Below are 23,192 nucleotides of genomic sequence, written 5' to 3' on the forward strand. Positions count from 1 at the left end.
GAAGAATGGCTCCTACAGGCAGCCTCCACTGTCCCTCCCTAACCTTTGTTTAGGTAATTTAAACAAAGACAGTTAATTCCTTTTTGTCTGTCTTTTTTTTTAAAAAGAATTATTGTGTTTTTATTTGTGTGCACATGCACACATGCCACAGTCTGTGTGGAGGTCGGAGGATGACTTGCAGGAGTCGATTAAAGACATGTGTCACCGTGCCTGGCCATTTCTTCTACATGTGGGTCCCAGGACTAAATTCCCATCATTCCGCTTGTGACGCAGGCCTCTTCCACCGAGCCACCTGCTGGCCACAGAGGGAATTACTTTAGTGTCCAAGGTCAGAGAGACTGAGGAGGATCCAGTGACAGACTGACAGAGGAGGACAGACAGACAGGAGGACACAGTGACAGAGGAGGACATAGGCACATAGGCTGTCCTAGCCCCCAGAGGCTGTGACAAGGGCTGAGATAAGTCTCGCTAATAAGGTGAGCTGCAGGCAGCCTGGACAACACGGTGTAAAGCAGGCACAGTTGAAAAATCACTACATTAAAAAAATAAGTAAAATACACTTTTTTATTGTGTCTGACCAAAGTTCCAAACTTTAACTTTCAACTACTGACTGGAATTTGGACCTAACTTAGAGAGGATTCACTTTAGCTGGACTTAGAAGCACAGAGCCAAATACAGAAGTACAAGCCATAGACATCAGATTAATAACCGTCAACTAACCTTAGCTCACCACGTCACCGTAGCTTCCCAAGAGAACCTCTTCCTGTCTAACCTGCACCTTTATTGCCTTCCTGTTCTGACTTCTCATTGGCTCTAAGCCCAGCCACATCACTTCCTTATCACTGCCTGTCTATACAGACCTCCAGGTCTCTATGGTTGGTACTAGGATTAAAGGCGTGTATCACCACACTTGGCTGTGTCCTTGACCACACAGAGACTCTGCCTGCCATGGGATCAGATTAAGGTGTGTGCTACCACCACCTGACTTCTATTTATAGCCATGACCTCTGATCTCCAGGCAAACTTTATTTTTTAACATACAAATAAAATACCACATTTCAGCACAAATAAAATATCACCACATCCTATAATAAACATTTCAAAAGCCTTTCCCAAAGTTGGGCATGGCACCTCACACCTGTGACCTCAGCAGAGGCAGGAGGATTGTTGCAAGTTCCTTTTTTTTTTTTGGGGGGGGGGGGTCTCTATAGTTTTGGTGCCTGTCCTGGATCTCACTCTGTAGACCAGGCTGGCCATGAATTCAGAGATCTGCCTGGCTCTGCCTGGGATTAAAGGCATGTACCAACACCACCTGGCAATTGTTGCAAGTTCAAGACCAGTCTGGGGTACGTGGTAAATTGTAGGCTAGTCTAATACAGAGTGAGACTTTGTCTGGAAAAAAATCAAAACAAATCAAATCATCATAATTGAAAGACCCCAGAGCCCTGGGATACTTTCGTCTGCGAGAGGGCCCCCCAGAAACCAAGATTCCAAACCAGCAGATGCAACACGCATGGGGAATGTATTCAGCACTGGCGGAAGTGGGCTCTCTGTCCAGGTCAGTCAGAGAGCCCGGAGCAGCAGTTACAAGCATTTTTAAAGGCAGAAACTACAAAATTAGCATAAGAGACCAGGTGCCCCGGGTTTGGCCCAATTTAAAAATCATCATATATTTCAGCAATCATTTTGTTACACGGGAAATTTTGTAACATTAGTCATAAACTGGTTGGCTCAGGGGAGGTCTAGGGGGAGCGGTTACTCTGGAGGGGAGTTTGCATAGTTACAGGCTTGTGATTGGCTGACATTTGACCTAGTTTGCTGGACTCGCCAGGTGGTCCTTATCTTGGGTCCCATTTGAGGAATTTTTTAAAACAGAGACTTATTATTATTTTAATCTGTAATTGCAGACCTTGTCCCAAGGCCAACGGCTGGGCTCTGAAACTTTTTACTTATTTCCAGGGAGAGGATGGGTCAGTGTCTAACTCAAGCAAGTTTACAGAAGAAAAGTCAGCAATTTGCAATTGTAAAATGTATCTCTAATTTTTTTCCTCAATAATAATTGTCTTTTCCAGATAAAGGAGAAGGAAGAAGCCCAGCAGAAATACAGAGAGGCTATCAGCCAAGGCCACGGTGCTTACTTGATGGACCAGGACACTACGGTACAGCACATTATTCATCCAGTAGCTAGCGTATTATGGGAAATTATTTGAAATAGGAATCCATAATCGGAACCAAGATCATTTACAGTACTCTGGGCTTATAAGATCTCTCGTAAATGCCACACAAGGTGCCACACACCATAATCTCAGCACTCAGAGGGAGAGGCAGGAGAATTGCTACAAGTTCCAGGCCCACCTGTTCTGCATAGTGAGCTCTAGGCTACGCAGAGCTACCTAGCAAGACCTTGTCTCAAACACACTAATGAAAATCCCCTAGAAGTAAAGGAGGCCAAGCCAGCTCTGTGAGTTGTCTAAACAAAGGGGGAGACAAACTATGGGAAACAGGAAGAGCTGGTACTGCCACTGGGCACTGGCTTGCCAGAACTGATGGCACACATTTGGAGTACATGATTTTCATCCCAACTGTAAAGTGTAATATATTTATGTTTTTCCCAGAACTAAACTCACCTATCAACGTGTCCAATTTTCACCAAGTTTATAAACCCAGAAGGCATTCCTGTAAGAGCTTTAGAAAGTTCATGTTTGGTTGAGGAAAGAACACACTGAACGTTAATGCAGATCTAAGGGATAAGTTGCTTTAATTTTTTCACATTCATTTATTCATTGTGTGTGCACACACACTCACAACGCAGCATGCAGAAGTCGAAGAACAGTTTTCTGGAGTCAGTTCTCTCCTTCTACCACATAGGTCCAGGAAACTGAACTCAGTCATCAGCTTGGTGGCTAGTGCCTTTACCATCACACCAAGCCATTTCTGGCCCCCATTCAATTGCTTTAAGGATTGGCACTGTGAATTCTTTAATAATTCCCCTTCATTGCTTTAGCTCTTTCCTACAGGATGTACTTAATGTCAAAAGCAGTAATTTAGGGCTGGTGAGGTAGCAGGTAAAAGTGTCCACTCTGCAAGCTTGGCACTCTGATTTAGCTCCCCAGAACCCTCGTAAAGGTAGCACAAGAAAATAGATTTCCTCGGTCAACTGTCATCTGACCTCCACATGCATATGGAAGGCAGTGCTCATATATCCACACCACTGCACACACACGCCCACATTCACACACAATTCATGCCCATCCATACTCACACACTTTATGCCACACATACACACATCATGCATACACAGACTCACTAAGTTTAGAAACAAACAAAATAGTACTAACACTTAATCCTACATTAATCATTAATCTTCTACTCTTCTAATCCAGCCGTGTTAAATTTTTATCATAGAGATAGAATGGCAAGTGTACTTAGAGATGTTGAAATGAGCTCCTTAGATATCAGGGAAAAGGTATATCTAGAACTGAGCACATATTGTTACAGAATTGACAGCCTTCCCAGTGAGAAAGGAGTCCAGCACATAGAGGTGAGTAAGGACTCTTTACTAACAGTGCGTGACGGGCTCTGGCTAATGCATAGAAGAGAGCCATCCCTGAACAGAACCCGAATTAGCTTGTGTAGTTTCACAGCCCCATGTTACACTTTGAGTCATTAAACTTGTTTCTCAGAGACAGAAGTTCCAAGGTTTGGCTGTTTGGTCAAATGGGGAGATTTACAAAGTAAAATACTGCCATAGTTACCCTAAGACAGACCAGGGTTGCTTCTCCCAGGCAGCTGTCAACCAGGGTTGTTCTGTTTCCTGTTTGCCTGGCAGAAATATGCCCTTCCTGATAGTGAGAGAGCTGGGGGCCCTCCTTTAGTTAAATTCTACTTTGTGAGACCTCATGGTTCCTGAACAGTCTTAGTAGAGGCTTTATAATTCACTTTATTATTCTCGGTTTCTCCTGTATCAGTAGCTCGGGCAGTAGTGTTTGCTTGAAGCCCTGAGTCCCTGTAGCGCCAGACAAACCAGGCCTGGTGGGACACACCTGTGAATCTTTGCTTGAAAGGAGTAAGGCGGGGCCCCGGAAGTTCAAGGTCATCCTTGGCTGGGTAGTGAGTTTGAGGCAAGCGTAGGGTCAATGAGACTGTCTGGAGAGAAGGGAAGAAAGGGAGAGAGCAAAACAGAAAACAGGAAAGGAATGAAAGATACTTCTTATTCTTCCATCTTTGCTGCTCATTGGGTTGCCGGCTTCTACACTAATTACCAGCATTCCATTCAAAGGCTGTTAAATACTTTAAAAAGTGTGATCATAAGCTTACCCTTTAGTGAGCAGATTAAGCTTAGGACGAGGTGAATGCTGCTGCCTGCACCCACTGGTGCCAATTGCCATCAAGTCAAAGAAGCCACAGGTCCCTCAGCGAAGGGGTTGGATGGAGACACCCATGTGGCCAAGTGCAAAGTATGTGCCTGCAGTGTGGAGTCCCGTGAGCACTTACCCAGTGGCCACCCTCTTCCCTGTCCCCATCACTAGCGAGTTGCTCCAGAGTTCCCCTGGACACTAGCAATGATATATCACCACTTTCTCAGGAAGAACTTGGCTGGCTGTCTTTGAGTCACTCTAGTGAATACAAGGCATCAACTAGCAGAGAGTGGATGTGCTTCTCAGTCGCCGTTTGCATTTCAGGATGTTTTCACTGTCAGTGTTGGAAACTTACCCCCTCGGGCGAAGGTTCTCATCAAAATCACCTACATCACGGAACTCAGCATCCAAAGCCCTGTGGCCATCTTCTTCATGCCTGCCACTGTGGCGCCCTGGCAACAGGACAAGGCTTTGAATGAGAACCTTCAGGTGGGTGTGCTTAAGATGAGATTTGATGGAAGCCAGGTACAGCATGCCTTTAATCCCAGCACTTGGGAGGCAGAGGTGGGCAGATTTCTGTGAGTTCAAAGCCAGCCTGGTCTACAGAGGGAATTCTAGGAAAGTCAGAGCACCATAGTGACACTCTGTCTCAAAAAGCCCATATGTATGTATATAGTGGTGGTGGGCGGGTTCAGGAGAGATGGCTCAGTGGTTTAAGAGCACTTGCTGCTATTGCAGAAGACCTGGGTTCAAGTCCCAGCACCCTTGTGACAGCTAAGAAGTGTCTGTAACCAGAGGATTCAGCGCCCTCTTCTGGCTTTCTCAGGCACTGAACTCGTGTACCTTACGCATATGCAAGCAAAACACCTATACCCATAAAATTAAAAATAAATAAATAAATCTTCAAAAAAGAAAAAAATCTTTGTGGTAATGGTCAGAGGTGTTCCTGACACAGTAGAATGTCAGAAGCTAATGTCATCTCCTGACCCAATGCCCTGTGTCATCGCTTGGAAATGAAATTCTCGGTGCTGTCTGCTATGCCTGGCTCATCACCGTAGTACCCTAAAAGCTTCCTGGATTCTGTTATTCACATAAGCTTTTCTTCTAACAGGATACAGTGGAGAAGGTCTGTGTAAAGGAAATAGGGACAAAGCAAAGGTTAGTACCTAAAATATGGATCCTGTGGACAACCTCATGCAATGGGCATTGGCTGTATAGCTTCAATTTTCATTTACAATTGTTGGAGAGGCTGGGAGGTAGGGTTCAGTGCTAGACTGTGTGCTCATACGTGTGACTAATTCTCAGTGATGCAAAAAAGAAGAAAGACAATTAGAAACAACTGCAAGTGGGAATTTAAGCTCTTGTACTAATATGACCTCTTCGTTTTCGGTAGCTTCTCCCTGGCCATGTCCATTGAGATGCCCTACAAGATCGACTTTATCTCCAGTGACACACATGAACTGAGACAAAAGGTCAGTGAATCCTCCTTTGATTTCTGGAGAGCTTCGTTTCCCATCCATGTTATCGTATCAAGAATATACATACGTGGTATAAAAGGGAGCTAGCGCGACATGGGCTTCCACAGTGGCCGCCAGTGTCCCTTGCTGCTCCCCAGGTTGGAGTCCAGCTGTCACTTTGGATGTTCAAGCTGCTTCTCTGCCGTAGCCTCGGGGCTGTTAATAATGGTTCTCACTGTTTTGTCTTGATTCATCTGCTTCATGTAAGGATGGGAGGTAGCTCAGTTGTGAATTGTTTGCCCAGCACATATGGAGCCCTGGCTTTGATCCTCATTATTGGGGGGGGGGCAAGTTGCCTTTTGACATCCTGTTTTGATGGGAGTATGTAAGCAATGTCTGTAATTGAGCCAGTATCACAATGGCATTTTATTTTTTATTATTTATTTATTTTGGTTTTTCAAGACAGGGTTTCTCTGTGTAGCTTTGGAGCCTGTCCTGGAACTCACTCTGTAGCCCAGGCTGGCCTTGAACTCACAGAGATCCACCTGCCTCTGCCTCTAGATTGCTGGGATTAGAGGCATGGGCCACCACTGCCTGGCTTACAGAGGCTTATTCTTTTTTTTTTTTTTTTTGAGCTGAGGATCGAACCTAGGGCCTTGGGCTTACTAGGCAAGCGCTTTACCACTGAGCTAAATCCCCAACCCCAGAGGCTTATTCTTAATTGTAAATGCCTGGCCTTAGCTTGGCTTATTTCTAGCCAGCTTTTCTTAACTTAAATATTCCATTTATCTTTTGCTTCTGGGCTTTTATTGTTCTCTATTCCTATATATCTTTCTTTGTTTCTTACTCTGTGGCTTGTCCCCTTCCTTCTCTGGTTCCTTCTTTTTTTCTTCCCAGAATTCCCCTATTTATTCTCTCTGCCCACCAGCCCCACCCATCCTTTCTCCTGCCTTGCTATTGGCCATTCAACTCTTTATTAGATCAATCGGATGTTTTAGACAGGCAAAGTAACCCAGCTTCACAGAGTTAAACAAATGCAACCTATCTTTGCATCATTAAAAGAAATGTTCCACAGCACAAACAAATGTAACACATCTTAAAATAATATTCTCCAACACCTGTTAGCAATAAGTCAAGGTCAGCTCTATGGCATACTGTTCAGTCTCCTGCTTGCATCGTATTTGCCAGTAGTATTGATCAAAGTAAGTCACATGGTCAAACCCATTGGCAATAGATACCACTGCTAAACGGGGGAGCTCTAAGTCACTGCAAAATGCTCAGTGTCCCGGGGTAGAGTCCTGTGGCCATTTTACAGTGTGCTGTGTTGTCCTCATTATTTTAAAACTTATCATCCCTGTCTTCAAAAGATGTTTCATATTTATAAATACATGCTTTACAAGTGTGATCCCTAGGTGTCTCGTGAATGTGTTTTATCATTCCAGGTTCTGATGATATGGTATGCTTTCTGCTGTATTCAGATAAACATACTGATCTATGATCTTTAGATACAGAATTGTCTCAGACTTAACTAGATTTGACTGTATAACTCTACCTGAGAGTTTCAGACACTTAGCCCATCTGAGAGTGGTCATTAATAACTTTGGGATATATTACTGCAGTGTTGATTCATAATGGAGCTATGTAACTAACGCAGATACTTACCACTTGGCAGGTCATTACAGACAGACAGGATGCTGTCGTTCTGAACTGTGTGTATGTGCTTGTTCTCTTTTGCAGAGTACGGACTGTAAAGCTGTGATCAGCACTGTGGAAGGCAGCTCCCTAGACAAGAATGGATTTTCTCTCCACATTGGTCTGCGTGATGCCTACCTCCCAAGAATGTGGGTTGAAAAACATCCAGAAAAAGAAAGTGAGGTACGTTCCTTCTTACTTAGGAGTCAGAAACACTGCCAGATGTGGTAGTTCATTTAGGAAAGCTGAGGCAGGAGAATTACCACTAGTTCAAAGCATGCCTTAACTATATAGCAAGAAAACACCAACATACGTACATACATACATACATACATACATACATACATACATACATACATACATGAAATAGCTGAGCATAGTGCCTCATGCCTATTAATCCAATGCTTGGGAAATAGAGTCAAGGGGAAATCAGGAGTTTGGTGTTATCCTTACATAAAAATTTAAGACCAGCATGTGCTTTCTGAGACCTTGTCTCAAAAATATAATAATGATGATAGTAATAGAAGTAGGAGGTACTGTATACTGGAAAAATGTATGAATAAATATGTTACTAAAGTTGGAATTTGTATTTTTTTTTTTTGAAGCTGAGGATCGAACCCAGGGCCTTGACACTTGCTAGGCAAGCGCTCTACCACTGAGCTAAATCCCCAACCCTGTTTGTATTTTGAAACAGGATCTTTCTATGTAATTTAGGCTGGTCTTGAACTTTCTTTCTATCCCAGACTGGCCTTGAACTTGTGGTCCTCTTGATTTAGTCTCCCAGATGCTAGAAGTACAGGCATGTGCCACCCCATCCAGTGTTGATGGGGTGAGGGTAGATATTGGTCCTTGTCTCCGTGAAGGAAAGAAGACAGTCTAGAGACATAGTTTAACCAGTTTGTTTAGCAAAGCTAAGCAAAGCAAACATTCCAAAGAGACTCAATGGGCTGCCCCAAAGGCAAGCAGTCCAGTGCCTTTTTCATGGATTTTCAACAAGTTTCATGAACACTTACAAAGTGGTGGTTTTTTCATGGGGTGAGGTGACCCTTTGCCTCCCAAATCATGGTGGGTCAGACTTTCCTCTTGGGGCATTTCTTCCTATGATCTTCTAGAAAATCCCACAGAGTAAGTGGTACATAATCACAGTCTAAGTGATGTTACAAGGGTGAAGTCTTTTTTTTTTTTTTTTTTTGGTTTTTTGAGACAGGGTTTCTCTGTAGCTTTGGAGCCTGTCCTGGACTAGCTCTGTAGGCCAGGCTGGCCTCGAACTCACAGAGATCCACCTGCCTCTGCCTCCCGAGTGCTGGGATTACAGGCGTGTGCCACTACCACCCAGTCAGGGTGGGGGTCTCTTAAGGATGTAGACTCTATCTTAGTGCACACGAAATGCCTTGGTGCCTTAGTTTCTGATATAGCCGGAACAACCTGACTATAGCTTCAAGGATGTTTCACCTCATGAGGCATTTTATATGCCAGGAGACACAGCTACTAAAATACATCCGGTATTCCTCAGTTGCCTGGAACCCACATGGTGGAAAGAGAACTGACTTCTGCAAGTTGTCCTCCACTCTCCACATGAGGACATGTCGTGTGTGTGTGTGTGTGTGTGTGTGTGTGTGTGTGTGTACATATACACATGCATGTGCACACACATACAAATATAGAAATTTTAAAAAAGCTGATACTAAAAAATAACTACTAAAGGCCAGAGAGATGGCTCAGCAGTTAAAGGTGCTCGCTGCCCAGTCTTAACAGTCTTGAGTTTAGATCCCTGGGACCCACATGGTAGAAAGAGAGAAATGACTCCCATAAATTTTCCTCAGACCGAGTGCCGGCATTACAGGCATGTGCCAGTACCGCCCGGCTCTAATTGCTTGTTTTTTATTTTAAAATATTTTCATTCATTTTATATTCCAACCACAGATCCTCTCTCGCCCTCTTCCCACTCCCCTCCCCAGCTACCCCCTCCAGTCTATGTGGGGGTAAGGCCTCCCACGGGGAGTTAGCAGAGCCTGGTACATTCAGTTGAGGCAGGTCCAAGCCCCTCCCCCTGCATCAAGGCTGAGCAGGGTCCCATCATAGGTAATGGGCTCTAGAAAGCCAGCTCATGCCTCAGGGATAGATCCTGATCACAGACCCAGCTACACAACTGTCTCCCCTATGCAGAGGGCCTAGTCTAGTCCCATGTAGGTTCCAATTGTGTGCGTTTGTAACAAAGAATTGCTACTTCGGTTAAAATTTAAACTGAACCTTGGGGCTGAGAAGGAAGTCTGAAGACCTAAGTTTGATCTCAGAGACCCACTTGGTAGGAGAACAGGCCCCCACAAACTGTCCTCTCACGTCCACATCCATGTGCCCATACATACATGCACACTAAATAAACAAAGAAATTTAGAAATAAGGAAAAATATAATAAAAATAGCTGGGGCTGGAGAGATGGCTCAGAGGTTAAGAGCACAGGCTGCTTTTCCAGAGGTCCTGAGTTCAATTCCCAGCACCCATATGGTGGCTCACAACCATCTGTAATGAGATCTGGCGCCCTCTTCTGACATGGAGGCACACATGCAGACAGAGCACTGTATACAAAATAAATAAATCTAAAAAAAAAAAAAAATTAGCTTAAAGGGCTGGAGAGATGGTTCAGTGGTTAAGAGCTCTAGCTGCTCTTCCAGAGGTCCTGGGTTTGATTCCCAGCACCCACATGGTGACCACAACCCTCTGTAACTCTGGTTCAGAGGATCCCATACCCTCTTTTTGGTTTCAGGGACACCCAGTATCCACGTGGTACATATAAATTATCATGCAGACAAAACACCCATGCACAGAAAAATACAATTAAAACAGAACTTAAAACTGAAACCTAAAGATAGGGGGACTAGTTTACATACTGGCTAATAAGAGGTCTGTCTGTGCATGGACTTGAGCAATCACCACAGCATCTGTGTTCCTTTGATAGTAGTGTGTGAGTGAGAGAGATGTGGCCATTCATTATTGGCACAAGGCCAGGTCCTGTGATTTTTGTTGGTTTGGTTTTGTTTTAGATAGTCTGTGTTTCAGTACCAGAGTCTTATGTAGCTCAGGCTAGCCTGAAAGTCATTAAACTTCGGATCTCCCTGCCTCTCTTGCCCATGGAAGAAATTATAAGGAACTACCACCTCCATTCTATGCAGTGCTGGAGATCAAACCAAGGCCTTTGTGTTTACTAGGCAACACTGTACCAATGAGCTGCATCCCCCAACCCCATGTAGACTTGTGATTTCTCCCTGGTTTTGCCCTATGTGTTTACATCTCCATCTCCTACATTCGGCTTTTTATTTGAATGCCTGGGATGCCCCCTCCTTTAACTCCTAGTAGGTCATTTTATTATTGGAAAAATAATAACTTTGAGTGGTGATATATACCTGTAGTCTTAGAACTTTGGAAGAATAAGTAAGAGAATCAAAAGTTCAAGGTGACCTTGACTATATAGCATTTTTAGGCTAGCTTTTGTCACATAATGGAGACCCTGCCTCAAAAGAATAAAAAGAGAAACTGTTCTGTTTTATTTTGGTAGCATTGGTTTACCAGAAGGTTTTCTTCTCATGTGTGCGAGAGAGAGAGAGAGAGAGAGAGAGAGAGAGAGAGAGAGACAGAGAGAGAGTGTGTGTGTGTGTGTGTGTGTTGTAAACATGTGCCACAGAAAGCCTAGAAGGGCCAGAAGAAAACTTTGAGCATGTTCTCTATTTCCCTGTGGCTTCTGGGGTTGAAGTCCGGTCATCAGGCTTAAACAGAAGGCATTTTTACCTACTGAGCCATCTCACAGGCCCTAGACACTTTCAGAATTGCAGGTGTCTCACCATTTAAGTTCCAAAATCCTCTGACCCAGTGTCTTTTTCTCCTTTTAGGCTTGCATGCTCGTCTTTCAACCAGATCTTGCGGCCACCCTTCCTGGCCTCCGTGAAAAGAATGAAGTGATTATTTGTCTTGACTGTTCCAGTTCCATGGAGGGTGTGACCTTCGTGCAAGCCAAGCAAGTCGCCTTGTACGCTCTGTCTCTGGTGGGTAGAGAGCAAAAAGTGAATGTTCTGCAGTTTGGCACAGGTGAGTGCACTGTCCCAGTCCTTCATGTATCTCTTCCTTAATGCGAGCATGTGCAGACGTGAGTGTTGCAGCCCGGCTGGCCCTGTCTGTCAGTGGGAGACAGCTTAGCATGAATCTGACGCACAGAAGGCTACATCGGAGCCTCTTGGAGAAGATCCCACCTCTCCTGTTCATAAGCTCAGTAGTCACTTTGGGCAAGTCTGCTTAAACTTTTGGTGCCTTGGTTCTTCCATCGGCATGATGATAGCCCTTACATCGTAGTCTTGTAAGTATAGAGCTAATGTAGGCCGAAGATTGTAGTATGAATCTTAAAGGTTCTTATTAATGAAATCAAACCCGAGGCCAGTTATTGGGGTGAACGCTGGAAGATCAGAGACGCAGAACAAGCCACAGCTATCTCATCTTGCTAGTTCCTCAGGTGATCCTGTTTCCTCAGGCTGGAAGCTTCTGAGTCCTCATCTGAATGGCTTTCAGCTGAACTGTGCTGCTCCAAAGCCTGAATGCTAAACCAGCCAAATGCTTAACTAACTAAATGCTTAACTAGCTTAGTTCCTGGTTCTCAGGCCTTATATACCTTTCTGCTTTCTGCTATCACTCCCTGGGATTAAAGGCTGGGTTTCTGGTATTAAAGGCTGTGTCACCATGCCTAGCTGTTTCTAAAGTGGCCTTGAACTCAGATATCCGGCTAGCTCTGCCTCCCAAGTGCTGGGATTAAATGGGATTAAAGGCGTGCACCACCACCGCCCAACTTCTGCTATGGCTTGCTCTGACCCATTTTCTAGCCACCATTTCTGGCTCTGTTCTAGTGGCTGTCTGTTCTCTGACCCCAGAAAAATTTATTAGGGTGCACAATATTGTGGGGAACACAATACCACCACAAAAGATTTTAAGCTTTGCTATATAGTGGGTACAAGTGTGACCAATGTAATCATCTACTAAACAAAACACAAGAACCTTGGTTTATTTAATAGAAGGTCCAAAGAGTCAAGACTGACATTTGCAACCAGCGCAGTCATAGATAATGTGTTAGGAATGGGCTCAGGCAGCACCAGGCCAACGCTGTTACTAGGTCAGTGTCACCCTCCAGGAAGGACAGCAGGGACAACTCAAGACTATGACAGGGCAGAGCTTGGAGTGGTGGCTCAAATCTACGGATCAGGTTAATGACTTAAGCACCAAATTACTTAAATGGCTTGAAACACAGTTATTTGGCTATGCCATCCTAGTTGGGCATTACCTACTGGCAAAGGGATTACAAAAATAATCTTAGGGTAACCAATCATATGGTTAATGGTGCCTTTGTTCTGGGCACAGTGGCTTTGTAATCCTAGAGCCCCAGAGACGGAGGCAGTAGGACTGACAAGACTTCAAGGCTAGCCTGGGCTACATTGAGAATTCCAGGCTAGCCTGAGCTACATAGCAAGACCCTGTCTCAAAGAAATAAATAATTAAGGCATCCCAGGGATGAAAGAAGGAGCACAGAGTAGGGTCAGGGACAGTCCTATCCCATTGAGTCTCATCTTCTATGCCATCCACCTAGCTTTTTTTACATTGAAGCTAGGATTGTTCTGCCAGGAACATGATTATATCGGGATGGCGAGCACTTTGCTGGGGACTCTGCACTGCCAGGGCTGAGCCACCCATGCCACCGAAGTGTCCTGAACTTTGCTTTCCATGGATGATGCACAGATCTCTACCTAGAGCTTGACTCAGAACTTCTCATATAGTAGAGTTTATAGAATATGCTTGAAACATGAGTGGTGTTTGTATGTTAAAGTATTTGTACATAGTTTTCTGAAAAGGAAACATATACCACATAAATATCTTATGTTCTTTATGGTAGAAGTAGTAGTATAAAGTAGCATTGGTGTTTGTTAGTGGTTAATCTGGTGAGTATTTAATGGCAATATATCATACCTTCTTATTACACAGGTTACAAGGAGCTGTTTTCATATCCTAAGTACATTACAAGCAATAAAATGGCCACAGAATTCATTATGGTAAGAGAACTATCCCCACCCACCCCGAGTCTTTGCGAAGGTGCTGTCCAGGACTTAATCCTGGGATGTTTGCACATTGGTGGATGTGAGTCAGCTTTTTCTATAAATGCATGAGATATAAACAATTTATAAGGAGGGAAGTCTCTTTAGCTCACACTTTCAGAGGTCCCAGTCTATATTTGCTTGGCCCTCTGGCTTTGGTCCTTTGGCAGCACAGCGTGTTACAGCAGGGGGAGGTGGGTCATTCACCCAAGGGCTCAGGAGCAGAGAAAGGCAGGGCCAGGGGCCCAGTATCCCCTTCTTCAAGGGCATACCCCAGTCTGAATCCTAGTACACTAGGTCCCATCAACTCTCAATAGCACCACAGGCAGATAATAAAACCTTGTGGGGTGGGAGAAGTCAGTTGTCCATCCCACAGCAGTGACTCTGGTGATGGTGATGGTGATGGTGATGGTGATGGTGATGGTGATGGTGATGGTGATGGTGAGGATGGTTTGACCTTTCTTTAATTGGAATTTAGCAAAAGTGAAAAGAGAAAAATCAAACTTGCAATCCCAGCACTCAACAGGCAGAGGCAGGAGGATCGGGAGTTCAAGAACAAGGAGGTTAGCTACCTAGTAACTTTGAGGCCAGCCTGAGCTGTGCCTGTCTCAAAAAAACTAAAAAAGGGGGGCTGGGGAGATGGCTCAGTGGGTAAAGGCAGTGGCTGAGTTCCACCCTAGGACCCACATGTTAGAAGGAGAAAACTGGCTTTCACAAGCTGTGTGACCTCTACACATGCACCATGGCCCACCCCCGTGACCCCCGCCTCACACACACACACACACACACACACACATCAAAAATATAATTAAAAAAATTAAACAACCAGGAAGAAAAATTGCCTTCATTCCTACCCCTCAATATGATCCCATAAGCATTTTGGAAATTTTTCTTCTGTCCATTGTTTTAAAATGAACAGTGGTATCACCTAGGCCAGCAAAGTCAATAGTGATTTGACGGCATGTTTCTCTGCACAGATGTTTAGTTCTTTGAAAACTAGTTTCTAGATGTTCGGTGGTAATATTATAGTTGCTGTGGGGCATGGAATAAACTAAAAGGTTATAAGTATCTTCATTCTATGAGTATATAATTTTTTATGACACTATGTTCTGACATGCTTGTTTCAATGAATGAGGAATTAATGACAGCATGCAGGTCTCCATGATGGAAGTAATAAACTGATGTTATAAAGGATTTACCAATAAACTTGCTTAGGAAATCTTAAGTTATACAGAGGTAGAATTTAGTTAAAGGAACGCTGCCTCAAATCTGACTGTAAGGTAAGTAGTGCACTAACCAGGCTTCTTAGGAACTACTGAAAGATAAGAAAAGCAGAGCTGACCTCTAATGTAATTAGAGCTCAGGGTTACCAAGTGTTGCTAGAAATCTAAAATGGTCTTATAATAAAAAAACCCAGAACCTGATAGTGGGGTGAATGCTGAAAGATCAGAGAGACAAAGGAACAAGCCACTGCCTGTCTCACCTCGACAACTCCACAAATCCTGTTTGAAAGCCTCAGTCCTCAGTCCTGAAAAAGCCTTTTTCTTCCTGTCTCCTCACACCTTATACCTTTCTACCTGAGCCATATCACTTCCTTCTTAGTGCTGGGATTAAAGGTGTGTGCTTCCCAAACACTGGGATTAAAGGTATGAGATCTCAAGTGCTGGGATTAAAGGTGTGTGCCACCACTGCCTGGCTCTGTTTTTCTCCTAGACTGAGTCAATCTCATGTAGTCCAGTGTAGCTTTGACCTCACAGAGATCCAGATGGATCTCTGCCTCCCTAGTGCTAGGATTAAAGGTTGTATGCCACCACTGCCTGACCTCTATGTTTAATCTAGTGTCTTGTTCTGTCCTCTGATCCTCAGGCAGGATTTTATTAGGGTACACAATATATCATCACAACCGAGGATACATTTCTGTTAAGCTTTGTTCACCAAGACTGCCAGCCAGGCAGGAGGACCTGGGTTAACAACTACCCAAGAACAACAACCGGGACAATGTTTTTGCTGTGTAAATCTCCCTTTGTCCAAAATGGCCAAGCTTGCAGTTTCTGTCTCTGTAAGACATGTTTAATTGCTCAGAGTGTGACTTGGATCTAGGACCTATCAGAGATTTCCAGGTGACAGCGTCTGTGCAGTGCTATAGCTCAAAACCTATCCAAGCTGTACAGGATTTCTGTTTGGGACCAGTTTCTCTTTGGACAGTCACTGGAACCAGATAGGCACTATTATCAAAGAGCCTCTTCTGCAGCAGTCCCTGGGTATTTGGATCCTCAGTAGGGGGCCGGAGGGAGCCTTAATTTGTCATCACATCCAGAGTGTAGTGGTTACTATGTTCACCCCACAGTTAATGATGATATGACGCTTCCTCCCCTGCAGTCCGCAGAACCTAACATGGGGAACACAGACTTCTGGAAAATTCTCCGCTACTTAAGTCTCCTGTACCCATCTGAAGGGTTACGGAACATTCTCCTCATATCTGATGGGCACCTCCAAAGTGAGAGTCTGACATTGCAGCTTGTGAGAAGAAATACCCAGCACACCAGACTGTTCACCTGTGCTGTTGGGTAAGTCCCAGAGATCTGGTCACCGAAGTGACAAAGGCAGTGGACAAGTCTTTAGTTGGCCTGTCGGGGGTTTTGCAAGCTTGGAAGTTGGTATGAGTATATAGAATCTATACATTGCAGAGGCCGAGCTCTTGGCTTGGGACCATGCTGCCAGGGTCTCACAGCTACAGGGATCTTGGGCAGGCTGTTTGATTTGTAAAATGAAGGTGAAAAAGAAATACCTACGTCATGGGATTATTATTTTGCATTAGAATTCAGGTGACTAGCTTGTCCTTGGGGGCCTGGCACAGCTCCCTGGGGCTGATTTGGGTACGGTTAGCAATGCCTGCACTTGGGGCTACCCCTGCCTCACACCTGCCTTCTCCTGCTCATGTGCCATCAGTTTCCTACATTTGCATTGAAATCCTGGAGCCACAGTCTTTCCACAAGTTGTTGGAATGACTCGCCAATTGTTGCTGTGGGATAATCCTTTAGACACTGTGAATGTGTATGAATCTCATTGGCTAATAAAGAAGCTGATTGGCCTATAGCAAGGCAGGATGAAGTTAGGTGGGGCAGTCTAACTGAAGATACTGGGATGAAGAAGAGCGGAGTCTGTAGAGACGCCAGCCAGCCAGCTGCCGAAGAGGCAGGATGTATGGAAAATGAAGGAACAAGCCATGAGCCACATGGCAAAGCAGAGATAAGTGGGTTAATTTAAGTGTAAGAGTTAGGTAGAAACAAGCCCGAGCTTTCAGCTGATCATTTATAAGTAATATTCAGCCTCTGTGTTCGTTATTTGGGAGCAGGTGGTCAGGACAGGAAAACTCCATTACAAATTGTAGTTAGAATCTGTGTAAGGAAAATTGGGGGGGCTCCTACTGTTTGTGTAGAGCCCCCCATCTGGAGCCTGCCCCTGAAGCTCCTATGGTCTTCCTGCACACTCCCTCCCCAGGACACCAGGTGTCCCTGTTCCGAGGCAGGACATGAGCCAGATCAGTGAGGTGACATGTAGACTGCTGTGCAGTCCTCACAAATGAGCTCTGACTACAAGCCCCCATTTTCTGGTGTCCAGGACATCCACATACCTTCCCAGCATTCCGTTCCTGTCCCTTCACAGCCCTGAAGGCGCTCCACGGATATTGGTGATTAAAGTAGTTCTTGCTGCCCCGGCAACTCTCCATGTCTGCTTATTTCCCTTTGTATCAACTGTTTTGTCTTAGGACAATGTCTCACTCAATGGCCCAGGCTAGCCAGGAAATTACTATGCAGACCATGCTGGCCTGGAACTTGTGGTCCTCTCCCCTCAGATCGTCGCATGCTGAGATTACAGGCATATGCCACCATGCCTGGCTAGGCTGATATGTTCTGTTTTGTGACAGGGCCTCATGTAGCCCAGGCTGGCCATGAACTCTCAAAATAGCAGAGAGAGAGCTTGAACTCTGATCCTCCTACCTTTGCCTCCCAAGGGTGGAATTACAGATGTGTTCTGGCACACCTGGTTTGCTCAGGGCTGGGGATTGAACCCAGTGCCTTGTGCATGCCAGGCAAACACTCTATAATGTGAGCTACATTCTAGCTCTTTAGGTTGCTATCTTTATCAAGTATCATTCTGATATCTGTTGAGTTTTCTGTTTGTTTAGTTTATGAAAGGTCTCTGTGTGGCCCAGGCTGGCCTCAAAATGTAACCAAGGATCCCCTGGGGTTCCTGATTCCCCCCTGCCTCCATCTCCCAAGTATGACATCATGCCCAGTACCTTTTGGGGTTGTTGTTGTTAGTTTTTAAGTATGGAAGTACTAGATTTTATTTATTTATTGTTTAATATTTTTGCCATGGAGGTCTCTGCTAATGCACCATGGCCTGCAAAGTGTCATCCATGTGAGACAAGAAGAAAGTCTGGTTCAATATGACTTAGCAGCCGGTATTGGTTCAAACTCTAGAGTCTGACACCAGGCATTTTATTTTAGGCATATTTAAGTACAGTACAATTTGGGGGGGAAAAGTTTCCTGGTGTAATACAACCCCATGTGCACAATAAAGCTTAAGGCATAATTATATCAAAACTCTTTCTAAAGTACCTGTCACTTCTTTTGTGTTATCTTAAGGGCTTGGGGGAGGGTCTGGTGTGGCCTCAGTCACACAGATAGCACAGAGGTCACCTAGGCTGTTAACCACCTCTGATCCTGTTTGTAAGAGTCTGGAGGGACCAAGTGTAGCCTCAAGCATAAGGATAGAGTTCATCAGGTTATTAACCACATCCATTCCCAGCCTTCTGGGTAGAAAACAGGTTATACATCTATTCCTTTGAAGAGACAACCAACCCTAAGTGTCTTAACATTTAAAACGTGGAAGCCAGGTGTGGTGGCAAACATCTTTAATCCCAGTACCCAGGAGGCAGAGGCAGGTGGATTTCTGAGTTCGAGGCCAGCCTGGTCTATAGAGTTCCAGGACAGTCAGGGCTTTTACACAAAGAAACCCTGTCTCAAAAAACAAACAAAAATAATAACAACAAAAATTAAAATGTGTGAAATGTGATCAGTTCTACAGCAAATCATCACATCTTGAGGACCTTGTCTCAGTATGGTGCTGGAGTATTTGAATATTTTAACTCAAAATCCAAACAGAGTTGGAAAAAACAGGTATGTGGGGTTGTTTTTTTTAACATCTTATCTGTACTCCTGTGTTTACATGTGCAAATCCTGTTTTCTTGCAAGTCTGTAGTAACTTCTGTCCTTTTGTGAATAGACAAGACCTACAAGGAGGCCAAAGCTTTTAAAAACATTTTCATAAATAATAAGAAGGGCCAAGCCAGAGGTGATGGTTCATGCCTTTACAGCACTCCTGTTCTCTTCTCTACAGTGCTGGTGTTACAGAGGTGACCACACCCAGACGCTAGTGTTTCACTGGGATAAAATACACATGAGATTTACAAGTCCATTTCATTCGTATAAACTTATCCACAGTGTTATGTAACCAGCATTACCAGCCATTTCCAGAACTTCTTCACAATCCCTGACAAAAGTCTAAATAGTAACTCTGTATTGCCTTCTGCCTCCAGCACCTGACACAATGTCTGTTCTACTTCTGGTCTTTATGAATTTGCTCAGAGCTCCAGTGGCAATTGGTTAGCGCACAGTACCTATATGAATTTGTTCTCTCCAGATACTTGTAGATGTTGAGGCCTGAGGCATTTGTTCTTTTCTGTCTAACTTTTTAAACTCAGTGTAATGTCCAAAAGACTCATCTGTGTCATGTTTTTGACAAGATTTCTTTTCACTTTAAGGCCAAATATTTTATTATTTTTATATTGGGTTTTGAAAAAGGAGTCTCATGTAACCCAGGCTGAGCTGAGACTGGACTTGAACTCCTGATCCTTCTGTTTCCATTACTCCAGTGTTGAGGTTTCAGGTGTGTTCCACAATACCCATTTTAGGGATGAATAATAGTCTATCAAATATGCAAATAAAATAATTCCATCATGGATAGATAGAGAGATGATAGATAGATAGAGAGATGATAGATAGATAGATAGATAGATAGATAGATAGATAGATAGATGATTGATAGATAGATAGATAGGTAGATAGGTAGATGATAGGTAGATAGATAGGTGATGGATAGATAGATAGATACAGATCTCACACACACTCGTTTTCTTCGTTGACCTATCAATGGACGTGGCTCATTCCCACCATATGCTGCTGTGAAAGGCCCTGATGTGAACGCTGGCCTACAGTACCTGTCTGGCCCTTCCATTGGTTCACTTCTGGGTTTGTACTCAGAAGTGAAATTACTGACTCATGGAGTAACTGTTTAGTTTTCTTAGGATTTATCACTCTTTTCTCCACAGCAGCTACACAGTTCACATTCCCACTGGCAACGTTCCAGAGCTGTCAAGCTTGTGTGGCAAGGGCCTCCACTGGTTAGCCTTCACCACAAACTGAAATAGAAAAACTTAAAATATATATATTTAAGCTGGTGGCACCTTTAGTCCCAGCACTCAGGTGGTAGAGGCAGGTGGATCACTATGAGTTTGAGGCCAGCCTGGTTTACAAAGCGAGTTCCAGGCCAGCCAGGGCTGCATAGTAAGACCCCGTCTCAAATTGTTCCCACTTTGGAAAAATGCTCCATGGCAGGAAGAAAAGAAAAACCAAAAAAGCTATAAAATCCCAAAGACAGAATTAAGCTTTCAAGTGTTAAGTAGCTATTTTTTGTGGTTTGTTGGCCTTAGGGTGCTGGGGATTAATCATCCATACAAGGCATTCTGCCAACTGAGATATACCCCAGGCCTGTTTTGTCAGATGGTAACAGTGAAGGAGAAGCATTTTCTTTTATTATAGATAGAAGCCCAGATGACCAGGGTACGGTCCCCAGGCTGCCACTCTGTCTCCGTCAAGTGGCAGCAGCTCAGCAGAGACGCCCCTGAGCCTCTGCAGGCTCCAGTCCAGGTGCCTTCCTTGTTCCATAATGACCGACTCCTTGTCTACGGATTCATTCCTCATTGCACACAGGTAAGAAGATGCATAATTCCTTACACCATGGCAAAGACAACGCTGCTACTGCTCTTCTCCCCACCCCACCCCTTTGCCTCCTATTGGCATTATGGCCCGAACCCCCCCACACCCGCCACACACCCCACTCCCCATGCCTCAAGGAAGCTCTTGATTTCTCTTGAGAGGGGAGGATGCTACCAGAAGAGCTGCTGTTAAACTAACTGACACAGTGGGAGTAGAAATGCTAATAAATGGCGGTGATGGCGCCCGCCTTTGATCCCAGCACTCGGGAGGCAGAGGCAGGAGGATCTCTGTGAGTTCGAGGCCAGCCTGGACTACAAAGTGAGTTCCAGGAAAGGCACAAAGCTACACAGAGAAGCCCTGTCTGGAAAAACCAAACCAAATGAAAAAGAAAGAAAGAAAGAAAGAAAGAAAGAAAGAAAGAAAGAAAGAAAGAAAGAAAGAAAGAAAGAAAGAAAGAGAGAAAGAAAGGAAAGAAAGAAAGAAATAAAGAAAGAAAGAAAGAAAGAAAGAAAGAAAAGAAAAAAAAGCTAATGAAACACTCCTATTTCAGGCAACTCTGTGTGCGTTCATCCAAGAGAAGGAATTTTGTACGATGGTGTCAACTACTGAGCTCCAGAAGACAACTGGGACTGTAAGATTCAAACCTTCAAGTACTGGGCTGTGGGTAGAACTCAGTGGGAGAGCCTAGCCAGGCAGGTGGAAGTCTCTCTTCCATTTCCAGGTACACACACGCTTAACGCTATGGAGAGAAAGTAATAATTCTCAGTTTTCACCTATAAGCTCCATGTACTTCCTTTGTTTTCCGTGCTGATGTGTCAGTACACATGAAGGGTGGTCAGGGGCTCTCTGTGCCATCGGGATGGGTCTTCATCTGGGATTCGTGGATCTGGGTGTATCTCTACAGGTATCCATGATTATGAGTAACTTCAAGGTGTAATTGTGTATACAATACTTACAACCCAGCACGTGGGAGGCAGAGGCATTAAGATTGGGAACTTGAGGTCCTCCTTGGATACAAAGCAAGTTTGAAGTCAGCCTAGGCTACATGAGACCTTTTCTCCAAACAAAATGCGATCATCTGTTTTGTTTTGTTTGAGATACTGTCTAGCTCAAGATGGCCTTGAATATGAAGCATTTCTCCTGCCTCAGCCTCTTGAGTGCTAATGGTCCATGCACACACCACCACATTCTGACACTGTCTAACAGAAGTTGTCACAGACCCCCTGGGTAAGGGCTCAGCCCCACAAGACTCCCCAGTTCAAATGCCAAACACCAGTCTTGGTCCTCACATTACGCACTTGTCCAGCTTGGCAAAATTGGATAGGAGTTGGAGGTTCCCTAAGCCCTTTCTCAGAACTCAGGAAAATGGATCATTTACTGTTGCTGATTATTACAGTGAAGGCCCAAATTACAGCAATTTAAAGATCTTTTTTTCTTTTTTTCTAACAGCATTTTTAACTAATTTTTTTATCCTTCTGAGAATTTCACACATGGGTACTGTATTTACATCATTTCTATCCCTCCTTCTCTCTCCAACTCCTGTGTCGACTCCTCCCCCACTCTCTCAAGTTCATGACCTCTTGTATAATTATTCTCTCTTGTGCTCTCTCTCTCCTCTCTCTCTCTGTCTCTCTCTCTCTGTCTCTCTCTCTCTGTCTCTGTCTCTCTGTCTCTCTCTCTGTCTCTCTCTGTCTCTCTCTCTCTCACACACACACACACACACACACACACACACACACACACACAAATAAATAAAACCTGTTGAGCCCATTTACTGTTGCTCTTATGTACACATGCTTAGGGCTGACCACACAGAACTGAATAATCTGTCAGGGGGCTCTGTAAGGCCTATGAATTTAGAGATCCTCACTGGCTTTGCTTTTAATTCTACAGTCATCTCATAGAGCAGTGGAAGAGTACTTGGCAAACTGTAGGTTCAATCCAAAATAACAACAAACAAGTTACTTTGCTGGTAATGCACGGCCAGAGAGCCAGAGCCTACTTTCCCATGAGGACCAGCTGGCCTCCTCAGGTAGTCAAGGCCCTTGACCCCTACCTTTTAAATGCTGGGATTCAGATATGTACCATTATGCCCAGCTTCTTTTGATTTTTTGGACCTATTTTCTGAATTTATTGTTTGAGGATTTCATACATGAATTTGTGTTTTGATCAAATCCAACCCCGCTCCCTCCCGCTCTTCCCATAGCACCACTGCCTTTCCCTTGCAACTTCACGTGCTCTCCTGTAAACCCAGTGAACCCACTTAGTGCTGCCTGCGTGCGCAGGAGTATAGGACTGCCTCCTGGAGCATGGACAACCCACCAGGGCAGCGTCCCTGAAGAAAACGGCCTCTTCCTTACATAGCAGCGTCACCAATAGCTCCTCGGCTGGGAGTGGGCGTTCCTGAGGCCCTCCCTCACGCTGGAATTTTGGCTGGCTTGATCTTGCGGGTCTTGTGTGTGCAGTCAGAGCTTCCCATATATTCATGTGTGCCACAGC

General features: G+C 44.4%; 1 protein-coding gene across 1 annotated transcript in view; it reads left to right on the forward strand.

Moving 5' to 3' along the window:
* The window catches only part of Parp4 (poly(ADP-ribose) polymerase family member 4), a 90,979-nt gene that overhangs the window by 41,380 nt on the left and 26,407 nt on the right, over nucleotides 1-23,192 (forward strand). The window contains exons 17-27 of the mRNA XM_036198507.1: nucleotides 2,073-2,159; nucleotides 4,683-4,847; nucleotides 5,470-5,516; nucleotides 5,752-5,830; nucleotides 7,553-7,690; nucleotides 11,392-11,587; nucleotides 13,520-13,587; nucleotides 16,009-16,196; nucleotides 18,716-18,815; nucleotides 20,517-20,687; nucleotides 21,244-21,324. Of these exons, the coding sequence (XP_036054400.1) occupies nucleotides 2,073-2,159; nucleotides 4,683-4,847; nucleotides 5,470-5,516; nucleotides 5,752-5,830; nucleotides 7,553-7,690; nucleotides 11,392-11,587; nucleotides 13,520-13,587; nucleotides 16,009-16,196; nucleotides 18,716-18,815; nucleotides 20,517-20,687; nucleotides 21,244-21,324 (1,320 nt within the window). The remainder of the gene's footprint in view (nucleotides 1-2,072; nucleotides 2,160-4,682; nucleotides 4,848-5,469; nucleotides 5,517-5,751; nucleotides 5,831-7,552; nucleotides 7,691-11,391; nucleotides 11,588-13,519; nucleotides 13,588-16,008; nucleotides 16,197-18,715; nucleotides 18,816-20,516; nucleotides 20,688-21,243; nucleotides 21,325-23,192) is intronic.

The sequence above is a fragment of the Onychomys torridus genome, chromosome 9 (genome assembly GCF_903995425.1).
Source record: "Onychomys torridus chromosome 9, mOncTor1.1, whole genome shotgun sequence".
Taxonomy (NCBI): domain Eukaryota; kingdom Metazoa; phylum Chordata; class Mammalia; order Rodentia; family Cricetidae; genus Onychomys; species Onychomys torridus.